At 47.8% G+C, this 12,824-nt stretch overlaps 1 protein-coding gene across 5 annotated transcripts in view; it reads right to left on the reverse strand.

The window, feature by feature from the left end:
- Positions 1–3,709: 3,709 nt before the first annotated feature.
- The window catches only part of CAMK1D (calcium/calmodulin dependent protein kinase ID), a 417,445-nt gene continuing 408,330 nt past the window's right edge, over positions 3,710–12,824 (reverse strand). For 3 of the 5 annotated variants that reach the window (XM_029237213.1, XM_029237214.1, XM_029237211.1), the window contains exons 9-11: positions 12,223–12,310; positions 11,185–11,302; positions 9,077–9,551 (exon numbers count right to left, since the gene is read on the reverse strand). In XM_029237213.1, coding sequence (XP_029093046.1) covers positions 9,433–9,551; positions 11,185–11,302; positions 12,223–12,310 — 325 coding nt within the window. In that variant the 3' untranslated portion in view covers positions 9,077–9,432. Of the gene's footprint in view, positions 9,552–11,180; positions 11,303–12,222; positions 12,311–12,824 lie in introns of those variants that run through there. The other 2 variants (XM_029237212.1, XR_003795816.1) reach the window with 2 other exon arrangements.

The following is a 12,824-nucleotide window of genomic DNA, read 5'->3' on the forward strand; positions in this document are numbered from 1 at the left end:
CTGTCTCTCCCTCTAGCATCACTCATTTTCAGCAGTCCTAGAAGAGGCCCACCTGTGTGGCCAGGAATAAAGCCTTCAGTCCATGAGGGCACCTTTTCACCAGCGATCCTGGTGCAGTTGGCCTAGACATCAGTATTTCTGAAATGTTCCCCAGGTGATTCGAATGTGCAGGCAGGCGTGGCAGAAGCTGCTTAGGGTCCCTGTCCAGGGATCCGCGGCAGTGGCACCACCTGGGAGCTTGTTAGAAACACAGGAGCTCTGGCCTCACCACGGACCTGCTGACTCAGAATCTGCATTTCAGCAAGATTCCCCGGGAGAAGGAGTGAGAAGCCCTGGGATGCAGCTATTGGAGCAGTGGCAGCCTGGGGACTGTTTGCCGGGAGCACAGCTGAGGGAGCAGGGCTCCCCTTTAGGGCAGTCTGACTTACCTGAGCCAGAGGTGATGGGAAGTCCTCCCCACTCGCGGTGCCCTTGAGACATTCCTTCACTGTAGGGATTACCATCCAGATACGAGACAATTTGTTTAAAAGACTCATCCCGGAGTGAGCTTTCTCTCCTCCCCCAGGGGTGCCCTGTGACAAGCACCTTGTGCTAGGTGGGTACAAAAGTCAGCTGCTTTCCATGTTCTTGCTGGGGAACCGCTGGCCCACGTTAGAGGGGTCGTCAGGACGCTCTTCTGTATGATTACAGCCAGGTTGGCTGGAGGCTCAGCATCCCGTGTGTTTTTCTCCACGAGCTGATATAAGACAGCCTGACTCAGCAAGGCCCACAGAAATGAATCCTGATGCCCTCAAGACAAATACCATGCTGAAGCTAAAACAATGTTACAGGGAGGGGGAAAAAGTGGCCTGAGATGTAGGAAAGAGAAAAAGGGTTCATAAGTTGACCAAGAACGGCGTTTTTCTGGCCCACTAAGTCTTTCTGGACAGACTCTGTGCTTGCTGGTGGAAACATATTAGGAAGATGAGCTCAAGATAAACACAGTTCCTCCCGGGAGAGGCTGGAAGAGAACGAGAGATCTGAGACACTGTCTTGAAAATAAATCAGAGGTTTTGAAGGCGATCTGGAGAAGAGTAGATGACAAGGAAGCCTGCGTGTCAGGGATGAAACTCCGTGTGTATGAACAGAACTTTCCAGAGATATTAATCAGAGCAAGAGAAGAGACTAACCTAAAACAAAACACAAACCAAAAACCTGGCAGTGTTATGACTACTGTCTGCATCTCTGATTCCAGATCAAATCCAGCTTCTGTGACATTCCTCCTGAAACATGGAATAACAGAGCAGAAAACACATGGGCTAATAACACAGTAATGTCTGGGTTCTCTCTGCCATTCCTCATTTATTGAACTATGTGTAAGGCTAGGCCGAGCTGCTAAGAGAAATTTCTCTTGGAGATGTAGAATGGAGCTTAGGGACAGTGATGTCCCAAAATGTTAACTGATTCGATTGTGTCATTCAACTCAGTAATTATCAGTGGCCCCCAGTTACTTACTAAGTAAATGAAATCCAGATGGTGTAGTTTGGAATTCATAAAATTCCAAACTACATAAAATTACGAGAGGTAATACAGCGGGATGACCTTTGGTGTTGGTCCAGCTGAGTTTGAAACACTGCTGCCAGTGGGTAAATCATTGAATCTTTCTGAACCCATTTAGGCAATAAGGGCACCTTCCTTGTTGAGCTAATGGTTAAATGAAACATTGAATGGAATTCACTTAGCACAGTACCTAGAACACAGCAAACGGCTAATCCATGACATGATTAGTAGCAGTAGTTATCGTTGCTGACAATAATAAGGCTATGGTTCTTTTCTGGGTGGACAGTTCTGTATCTATGCAGGAAGGCTTTTGTTTAATTCTTGGCTCCCTGAATGTGTTACGGCCAATGATAGATAATCCCAAGAGAATGTGTCAGACCAAAATTTATCTGAAAAATATAAGAAATGTGGGGTGAATTTCAATGCCTGTTGAACTTTGTTTGAGCCCCAGGGAGGTTCGGTGAATGTCTGAAGGATAGAGGTGCTGGCCTGGTTACTGTGACCGGAGCTCAGTCAAAAGTTTAGGTTTGACCTTAACATTTCAACTCTAAGGCCCTGATAAATCCCAGCTTTCTATTAGGAGCAGTTTTACACTTCTGTGCATTTGCTTTGGCTACATTTTCGGCCACAGTGGGGGAGACCTCTCTTTAATGACTCCTCACAAACAGTTTTCAGAAGTGGTTAGCTTACTAAAGTTCTTTTGTTCCGTAAAGTCTGCATTAACAGTGTCACCTATGCACCCACTGAATGATCCCTTTGTTATGATATACTTCCTAACTAGGGTCTGGGTTGAGAGAAGCCTTGTCAGCTAAGAAAGGACTAGTCATCAGGTATCAGGTATTTCTTTGGGGCTCACTTATTTCCACTAAGGCCCATGCTGTTTTCACTTGATATTGGCTGTGTGGGATAGCGTTAATTCTACATTTCTACAACCCACGTCTAATTCATTTTTTCCCCTCTACACAACAACTTACTATTTGGATTGGAGGAATTGTCTGGTGATCAGATCCAATCCCCACAATATATTTGATGAGCTATGAGCTGTAAGCACCCCCAACCAAAAAAAAAAAAGACACTATTCACTCTTCTGATTGAAACAGACAGGACCCTATGGTCCTTGTCCCCCACGTCCTCTGCCTGCATTTTGTTTGTAGAAAAACTTTAGCCAAAAAATAAGTTTAATCAGAGAAGTGAGAAAATGCAGAAACAAAGGAAAACAATCAAAGGAGACCAAATAATAATAGTTTAATCATTAAGCAAAGTCAAGGACCTTTGGTTCCTCCTCAAGGGCTATATTCTGAGCCATATCCTGTGAGCTGTCTTGTAGATAGTGAAAACCCCACCAGGTGGAAGAAGTTAACTACACGATGACCGGACTGTAGCCATGACGTAAGCTGCCACAGTTCTGAGAACTGGCCTCAAGAAATGGGAACAAACCGACCCTGGAACTGAAGACTAAGTGTACCTAAAACAATCAAGATGATGCTGGTCAGACCACCGATGACCAATTTCAAGATGACGGTCAGAGCTGACTGTGCTGTTTCTACACGTAGCCCTCTCCCTCTGCCTGTAAAAGCTCTTGCCCCCCGATTGTCCGGGGCGGGGAGGTGTGGGAGTCGGGCTTTGGACAGGCGTCCCCTCCCCCCACAACCCGGGTGCCAGCATCCAAAATGAAGCAAACTGTCCTTGCCACCAACCTTGCCTCTTTATTGGCTTTTGAGCGATGAGCAGCTGGACCCCGCTTTTGGTAACGTGATCAGCAAAGAATCTTCCTTTGGGCATCGAGAATTCCAAGGTGGTGCTGAGGATGGCAAGTGCTACTCAGAGACGTTTTCCTGGAAATCAGTGTTGGCTTTTCCTCCAAACAACTCAAGAATATGATCTGGGTTTCTGGGTCTGCCTCTAGCCACCTTCTGCAGTGGCAAGGAAAAGCGGGGGGAGCCTGAGCGCCCACCACAAACCTCAATGCCACGATGTGCACGCTCTGCCCCCATCCCTGGCATCCCTGCCCATCGGGCTGGTGATAAAGTATTTAGGGGACTTTATGAGTTTCCAGGGGCTCAATTCAAACTCCTTCCTTCAAACCCAAACTTCAGAGAGAGGAGGAAAGAGCGAGCTGTTGAAACACCCCAGTCTTGCTTCTTATGGAGGAAACAAACCACATACATGTGAAGATGATTGTCTTTATTGGAGGAAAACAAGAAGTCATCAATCTCATTGTCATTATGATAGAAATCTTGATATGTGTACATGATTGTCAAGGCAGAGAATCATTTGCTACACAGGCCCGTTAACAATTTTGCAGTGCCGCAAACCTACGTGGGGTAAATTTCTTGCAGAGTTTATTACATGCATGGAATAAATGCACAGTTTCCCTTCTTTTGGACAAGCATGGTTTTATGGAAAAATCAAACCAATTGCAAGCCTGGTAATACTAGACACAGGGACATTCCTGGGTTCGACGTCATAAGCTTTTGGAAAACGTGCTCACTGTTGGGAGAGCTGCAAGAAGGACTATGACATTATGTGTGGTGACCAGAGCCGATTTAGAAATTGTTCCAAATTCTATGCTGGACAGAATGTACCTTTCATGTCTTCCAACCTGATCGTGGGGCTAAGAGAAATGTCCTCTGAAACATGCCGCCTGTCTTGCAAAACAAAGATGCTGCAAGGTTGCAGCATTTTTGTCGCTGTCAAAATGTTTTCGTTTTTGTAAAATGTCCAAACCGCTCCCAGTCCTGCCCCAGCGCTCCTCTTCCCTCAAGTGCAAGGCTACCGTGAGGGCCCAGGAACCTCAGTCTGTCCAGATGAAGGTTTTCCTTTGAGAAGTAATTTATCTAGTGTTTGGGGCTTTTGAGTCCCTGGTCATACCTTATCCCTATGACTAAAGCCTCAAACACTCCTTTCATTTTCTTTTTTCCCGTCCATAAGAAAATAAAATCACCTTGAAGTAAACTAAGCTGGTAAATCATCAGAAGACATAATCATCGTATGAGAAGTTTTCTGGAGACCAAAAGATTCAAAATGGATGTGGCGAATGCAGAAGCGGCATTGGTACAAAGGGGGAAATGCAATAGTTAGTCCCTTTGGTGTAGAGAGATTCAGACACCGAGAAGCCATTCCACACTTTGTCCACGAAACCAGACCTGGCAGCCACATGCTGTGGGGCTGGCCGCCAAATGCACAGCCTCTGGATTTCCAGAAGCAGAGACCCCCGGAGTCACAAGCCCAGCTGCTCCTGCTGCAGGTGGCAGGGAAGGCGGGAAGGGCTGATGTTCCTTGCTGTCTGATTCGGCGCAGAGCAGGAGGCGGGCCAGGCCGTGGCCAGCACGCAGGGCCCACTTTACAGTGGGGCTGGGCTCCTGTGCCCATGCTCAGGCTGCAGATCACGACGAAGGGTGGGGCTGAAGGGGGCTTGGGCCTCTATCTTCCTCTTTCTCCTCCCTGCCTGCTGTCCAGTGTAGAGGTTTCCAAGCTATCTCATCTGCAGACTAGTTTTCTTGGCATCTCTGTGAATTGTCCCCCTTTTAGAAATCTGCCCAATTTACCTTTCCTATCACAACATTTTCAATTCTGAAAACCAAAGGATTGGAACACTCTTTGGCCAATGTCAGGTACACCCGAAGCCCCAACCTACGGCCAGCCCCCTGCCCCCTGCAAAGAGTTGTGGGTTACATACAGGTATATACATTTTTCTTTAAACAAACTGAACAGTGTTTGGTCTGGAATGTGTTTAAGGAAAAGACCAACTCTGCAGAGTGTGAGTGGACAGAATGGGAAGCAGTATTGTTTCAGAAGAACATGCAAAGGTTTCGTGCATCGGCTGAATCGGAGGACTTTCATTCCTTTTGCCAGAAGTGGCTGTGCAGCCCTGGGAAAGAGTACATCTTATTTCTGTTTTTGGAAATGGGAGGAGCTGCCCTTTGCTGCTCTCTGCTGTCCCTTCTCACATCCAGAGGAAGCCCAGTAGTGAGCCTGTGGAAACCATATGAAGTCGAGAAGTCATGAGCGTTGCGGGCAAAGCACAGAGGCCATACCCTCCTTCTCCTGCCCTCAGCCCTGGAGTGATGGTTCCAGGGTGGCTTCTCCGGGGTGAAGAATCAACACAAGCCCAGGCTCTGGGTGGGCCACGGGGCCACGGTGGCCAAAGCCTTAAAATACAGAGTTATCTCCCCTGGGATACGGTCTTTTCTTTCTGTTTAAAATTGCTCACAAAATGTCAAACCCCAGGGCGTTCATCAGATTAAGCTGTCATTCCTCCAGAGACAGGGTCAATCCCCCTTTTCAGGAGGGGTCACTTGGGTTCCCTCCCTTTGTCCCTGGTGTTTTTGGCCTTCGTTCTAAAGGGGGGAGGTCCCCCTCTCCCCATCACAATTCACCCAGGATCTGCTGGACGCCAAGGGAGACAAATGAACAGGATGAGGTTAGTGACGGGCAGGTAAACTGAGTCTGGGGCGCCAAATGCCAAATGCCTTTCTTCACCGGCTCATGCTCCCTAAGTGCCAGAGCTTTGCCTGGTTAACCCCAAGCCTAACTGCCCAGTTCCCTGGATGCTATGCTAACAGCTGGCTGGAGAGCTGGGACCTTCTCAAAGGTCTGTTGGGGCCACATGCGGTGCATGCTCTCTGTTTCAGACAAATGCTAGCCTCCCTGATGGCCTCACGGATGAGATGAAGACCAGGGAAGTGAAAGGGGACAGACAGGCAGCTGAGTGCAAGACCATCTGAGGACACTCTTTCAAATGACAGAAACAATCCACTTGCTCTGAGGAGGTGAAGAGACCAAGCTGGGGGGCGGGGAGGTTGGAATGCAGACTGTGATGAAGTCCATGGTCCACCATTAGCCTCAGCTGCACACAGTGGCCTCCAGGGGGTGTGTAAGCTGGGGGCCCATATGAAATGCTCAGCTTCATCGGTGGAATTTGACATCAGTGAGGGTCCTAGGGCTTTGCCACTCCACTTGGCAGGCGTTACCAAAAGGCACATTCTGAGCTCTCTTCCCATGTTGTCATAAAGTGTAAATAATACTAAATACGGTTGAAAGAGAACCTCCATTCTTTTACCACTAAGGCTCTCTCAACAGAGCGTAAGTTCTACATGGGAGTTATCAGTATTTTCTCCTCCTCCTAAAACAATGGGAATACACGCATCCAGACATTAGAGACTCACTTGATGTCAAGTTCAACAGGGTCTACTTTGGGGCTGAAACAGTCACCATCTCCTGACGTGCTACAGGCCAACCATGGCCAAGAGCAGACCCCCAACTGCAAAAAGGGGGTCTGGCCCACCTCTCAGCTCTTCTGCACTTTCCAGGTAAGACATACTTTCAAACTAATTGCATAGAACATGCACCCCACACATCAGCTCCAGAAAATAATTTATCATCAATAAATTTGGCTTCAGATGTTGCTTTCCAAGTGCAAATGACTGCATATAGCACACAGTACAAGGAGCTGATAACTATTCAGGCACACGTTCGAAGTATCAAAGTCAGGCAAATTATCACCCCTCCTCCAAAACATCTAGTTCATTGTTTTCTTTTGTTTTTGTTTTTTTTGGCCACGCCATGAGGCACGTGGCATCTTAGTTCCCCGACCAGGGATCGAACCCATGCCCCCTGCATTGGAAGCACAGAGTCTTTACCACTGGATGGCCAGGGAAGTCCCTAGTTCCTTGTTTTCTTATACTGTCTAAACTTGAATCTTCCATTACACTTGTTGGTAAGCAACATTCTAATAAACCCCTGGGAGAGATGCCTCAGTTTTCTGTTATTGTTTATAATCTTCTTGCTACTGTCCTCTGACTCAGGAACCACTTGCTTCTTAACTGGGTCTACTGTCGTTTTATAGACATTTCCAGGCTTTTTACAAATTTTGAAGAGTAATAGCTTGATTTTCACTCTGGACGCTGGTGTGGCAGACACCAAGCGGGAATCCTGTCAAGGGGCTGAGTGCCTAGGACACGGTGGACACGGGGTAGACCAGATGCCTGTCTTTCTGGCTGCTCTCCTGCACACCTGCACTGCCCTCCTAAAGGAGGCAGAATGGAGTGCTGAGCCTCGTAACACTGTGTGTGTGATGGGGGGCATTACTGAACATTCGGCCTGGACCTAGGCCAAGGTGCAGAAGTGACGAAGATGGCATGGCCTACAGGATCCACTGTGTCTGGTCAACTGTGGGAGAAGGGCATGAGGACAACAACCAGGAAAGTCACTGGACCATCAGGCAGATGAACAGGGACCCACTGCGGGCTCGAGGCTGACCGTGCGACGCAGACTCAAGGTATCACATGGGCACAAGGGCCGAGGGGGGCGGGTCTTCTGCAAAGTGGGCATTTGGAGCCACCTGCTCGCCTCTTCAAGACAGCATCCTTGAAGCCTCCTGGAGAAGCGCTTTTCCCTGGGTTTCATGCTGTGCTCACTCTATCCTGCACACCAATCCACCACGTGGGTGGACAATGTGGCCCAGTGGTCCCCGGACGTTGCTGGTTTGAAAGTCCTACATCCCAGGATATCCTTCAGTCCTGGGCAAACTGGGACCTTTGGTGACCCCACCATCACAGGTCTTTGGTTTGGGGATTCCCTTGGTCAGAAGGATGGCATTCAGCGCTGGCTGGGCCTGGCTGGGGTGGTCTCTGGCCGTCACTGCAGTGGCCACTGTCCTGCTCGCCGGGTCTCTGGCCATCACTGCAGTGGCCACTGTCCTGCTCTCCTTAACCAACCCAGATAAATGGAGTCTTTTCCAAGGCCATTTCCCTCTCCTCCCTTCTGGATCAGCCTCTAAGAACAGCGTAAACATTTGCAGAAAAAACTGGTGTAAGCTGGAGGCCATTTTCAGTTGTAAGATTAGAAATGCATTTTTAAAAAACAGAGAGATTAATTTTAAAACTGCATAGCTGAGAGCAGGGCTTCCACGCTGTCACTCCCCTTGTGAGAAACGAGAGCTGTGTGGGAAATTCACTCCAAACAAAATGGCATTGTGCTCCTTCGGCCAGGGAGGCTCTTAAATCTTTGCTGGGGGAGCGGGGGCCCTCTCCTTCACAGCAAGTCTAGCCTTTCGTCTTGGGAGAGCAGGCTTCTTCATTTCTGACCACTGATGGCAAGAGGCCCCAGGGTCTCCAGCTGGAGAGGGCTTTGCTGCAGGAGCTGCCGGGCAAGGTTTTCTGCAGGTTCCCTCCCACGGTGCCCGCACCCCTGGGGAGAAGACAGGCTGCAGAAGGGCTGAGTTGTCTTCTCAGAAAACTGCCCCTCCGAGGAAGAAGGGGAGAGAAGGAGAAGGAACTGAAGTAAAGTGCACTCTTCACCTCGGAAACAGATTCTTGATCGATCCTCTTATTAGAATTTTAAAAAGTACTTTTAAATTCCCTTCGGAAGAAAAAAAAAATCTCTTAAAGGTTAACATAAAATTCTACTACTGACAAGCAAAAGGTACAGGGCACAGAAGTAAGAAGTATAGCTCAAAAGGACATATTTCTTAAAAGGAAAAAAAAAACCCCTAATGCACAATATTTACCGATACTTAAATAATCCAGTTGAAACCTTTTTTTGTTATGAATGAAAAAATACAACATAGACGGTTACCTCTACTGAGAAGATCGGAAACGACAGGGCTGAGGGAGAGGAACTGAGAAAGTCCATTCTGTTAGGGCTTTGCAGACTCGTATGTACAGCACCAGATCCTATCAAATCCGCTCCCTTGAGCCAGTACACTTTGTGAGAAATGAACACTTCAGAATTGCAGTATAAAATATGGCCGTAAAAAACTTCTGTCTTCCAGTCCTGTGCAGGGAGGTGCACCGTGCAAGGTGGGATGGCTCTGGAGTGGCTGGTGGCGCTGGGGGCCCCTGGGGGCCCCCTTCCCTGGCCTCACCCCCTGGACCCCACCTGTAGAGCCGGTCACTTGCTTCCAGAGTGCACTGTCGTCACAGTGGTGGGCCTCGGTCTCCGATCCGCTCCCATTCCTGAGACCCCTGATGAAGAGGACATGAAACTACAGAGCGTGGAGGGTGCCAGACCTGCAGGGGGATAGCAGACACAAGAAGTTCAAAGCTTCAGAAGGATCTACTCACTCTCTCTTCCCGCTGCAAGGGTTTGTCGCGGGGGACAAACTTATGCACTTGACTCCAAATTTTTCCCTATCCACGGGAAAACATTTGCAACGTATCCAAATTCTTCTTAGACCCAGGTCTTCCCTCCTTGTTTCATTATAATAATGATAACTGCTTTGTATTTGGATACAACATGGTTTAGCCACCATAGCATGATGGGTTCCATTTACTGAGCACTTACTACATACTAGGCATTGGGCTAGGTATTGAATATATACCATCCTCACAAGAACTGTTTATTTCTTACAATGGCGGTGAGAAGCAGGGATTTTAAGAGTGAATAAAGAATGTGATACCCCCTTGTGACCCCAGCTTGGTGTGTGGTCTGGACTCTTGGCTAAGAAGCGTTTGTGACATAGGGCACATTGAAACGGGGCTGCTGATTGAGTCCTGTGTGAACTCGGCAGCCCCCTGGCCTAGAAAAATTCTTCACGGGCTGCACCTCCTATGCTCCCCAAGCAAATGTGTTGGCATCAGAATGTTCTCACGTGGGATTATCTTCCTGGCTGCAGCAGTACACCCCTCACCCCCGTCACTGTGAACTCTGTGGGCTCGAACAGCGGGACAGCCATAAAGTAAATCACTAAGATGGCTTTGCTGTCAGAGCCACTGTCTGAATCTTCAAGTAAACGATAGATTGTGGGGTTTCCTTTGACCAGAGGGTGGAAATGATCTGCCCTGAGATGTAAATGTGGGCCTAAAGCAGCGTGCAGTTGTGTCAGGGGATGCTCATGGAGATTTCCCGGGAAAACTTAAGGGCTGGACATTCTGGAATGAGGTGGGAGGGCTATTTAAAGAGGAGGGGAACCTTTTTTGAGGCAAACAGGAAGGAGTGTGATGCTCAGAGTGAGATCAAACTGAAGGGTCTCCATGATTATGGAAATGAAGGCCTACCCGGGACGATCAAGGCAACTTCTCTGCAGTGCAGAGGAGCCCATGGAAAGGCCTAGTATGAGATTAAGAGAAATACAGAGTGGAGAGTGGGAGAGAAAAATAAGGAGGGTGCGAGTGTGTCCCTCGTGATGAACTATCCCACACACAGATGAAGGACAACGAAACATTAGTACTATTACTTTGATCCCAAAGCCAACGCACTTCGTATAAATTAGCTCAGATGATTATCAGAAAAAAAAAAAAAAAAACATTTTAAAAGTCAATGAGATCAGACTGTCATATGAGTCTCTGCCATCCCTTCCTCAGTCCCTAAGGGTGATGCCCAATGAGAAGCAAATCAGAACATAAGGAGATGGATGAGAAAGTGTCGGGCTTTTGTCCACACACACGTGGCTGTGTGGGACTTGAGCCTCAGATGTCTTATACATGGAAACAACAGTAGCTACGGTTGTAGAAATATGAAACAACTAAATCTGAAAAAATATTTAAAAAATAGTGAATAGGACTGTTGGGAGTATTAAATAAGATCAAGTACTCACAGACCCCGACAAACAGTAGCTACTCAGCAAATGAGCGTCCCCCCTCTCTCCCTACTAGATTTGTCTCCAACGCCGGTTGGCAAGTTCTGTTTTTGCTACATACGCACAATCTTTTTGGCTGGCCAGACTGAGGCTGCTCGACACACTTGTATTTGAACTGTCCAGGCTGCTGCCAAGATGTAGTTTTCTCATATGTCTCACGACGGCCGTGGCATTAAACGCTTGCTGAAATTTAAGAAGGGGGAAAGGCAGACAAAATATTCCAGCTAATTAGAAAAGACCGAGACTGTCTCCTATCATTTATCCTGTTACCCTAAGCAGGTCAAACTTCTGACAACGGTCTCATGATCCACTAGAAAGGAAACTGATGTTGCCTCTTCTTCCAAAAGTACATTCATCCTTTGACCCTCTCCCCCCAAGAAAATATATTTTGGAGATGAAAAGAGTATTTTTCTTCTGACATAATACCGTGGAATATAGAGTAAACGTAAGCCAATTCCCTCCATAATTTAAGAGAATGACTTCTAGAACAAAAGGTGCATTATAATAAGAGTACCGTAAAATATATTTTAAGCGTTTTAATTTTCTGATTATTGGTGTTTTGTCCTAAATAAAGTACGTCAGTGGAATTACTGTCTGTGTAGTCTCTAGTTGTTGGCTCTCGTGCAAGAACAGCCAACTCTCAATTACCCATGCTGTGAGAACACAGGGTAATGGTTTAAATCCATCACATTTTTACCAGAATGTATTGATGAGTTCAACTGAGATTTCCTGGGTTTTTTTCCCCCTTTTTATGTCACTTTAATAATAGTCAACCCTTCAAAGTTCCAGCAAAGTGAAGGAAGACAACAGGGATTATGTTCTTAAGAAACAGCAAATGAGGAAAAGCTGGCAATATTGCTATATTTTTGGATCACAGAGGGGAGGTATTATTAAATCATACACTTTATCCCTCTCACACCACGATGCTCTCGTCAAGTCTTAATCCTTACCGGTTAAAATTAGCACACGTTTGGGTGAGGCTATGGGGATTCTCATCAAACTTGGGGGACAGTAACACTTAGATATAAAAAATGCTTGAACTGCAGGGCCAGTTTCGTTTGAGTGGTTAAGTTCACTGGGAATGTAGGAAACACAGGACTTACTCTCCACTTGCTTTTGGCGAAGTTCTTCCGGATCTGGGCGCTGACCGACTCGTGGATGTTTTTGCTGAGGGCTGTGTCACCGGCGATCCTGAAATGGAGGCAAAGATGCTTCTCAAGAGGGTTTCTTGGGGGGAGGGGGGCGTCTGACACTGGGTCCCAAGCTGCTTTCCTGGGGAAGCCATGTCCTGTCCCCTCCCACAGGTTTGCTGAGAGGATGGCATGTCACTGCCCCTCCAGGCTGCTTATTTCAACGCACAGCTCTTGTCTGAACGTCCATGACCCACCACCACTGCACTCCAAGCCCGGTCCCACCTCCGTACCCTGCACCCCCTCCAGGATGGGTCAGCACCTTCATGGTGGGCCACTCTGCCCGGCTCCCCCTTCTTCCCCTTTTCACCCCCATTCCTGCAATATCAGAGTCCACAAGGACGACACAACCTGAATTCAGCTCTCCTCTTTCTCCCCCTCCCCCAGCTTCCTACCCGCCGTGTCTCACCTCTGAGGTCTCAAGCGTGTCCCCCCACCTGGTCTGAGCACCAGACCCCTACCCAGGGTCTCCCCCGCCAGCCTCCTCCCCCCAGCCCCTCTCTGGCATCCCCAGG

The sequence above is a fragment of the Monodon monoceros genome, unplaced genomic scaffold (genome assembly GCF_005190385.1).
Source record: "Monodon monoceros isolate NGI ecotype Baffin Bay Population unplaced genomic scaffold, NGI_Narwhal_1 Super_Scaffold_21, whole genome shotgun sequence".
Taxonomy (NCBI): Eukaryota; Metazoa; Chordata; class Mammalia; order Artiodactyla; family Monodontidae; genus Monodon; species Monodon monoceros.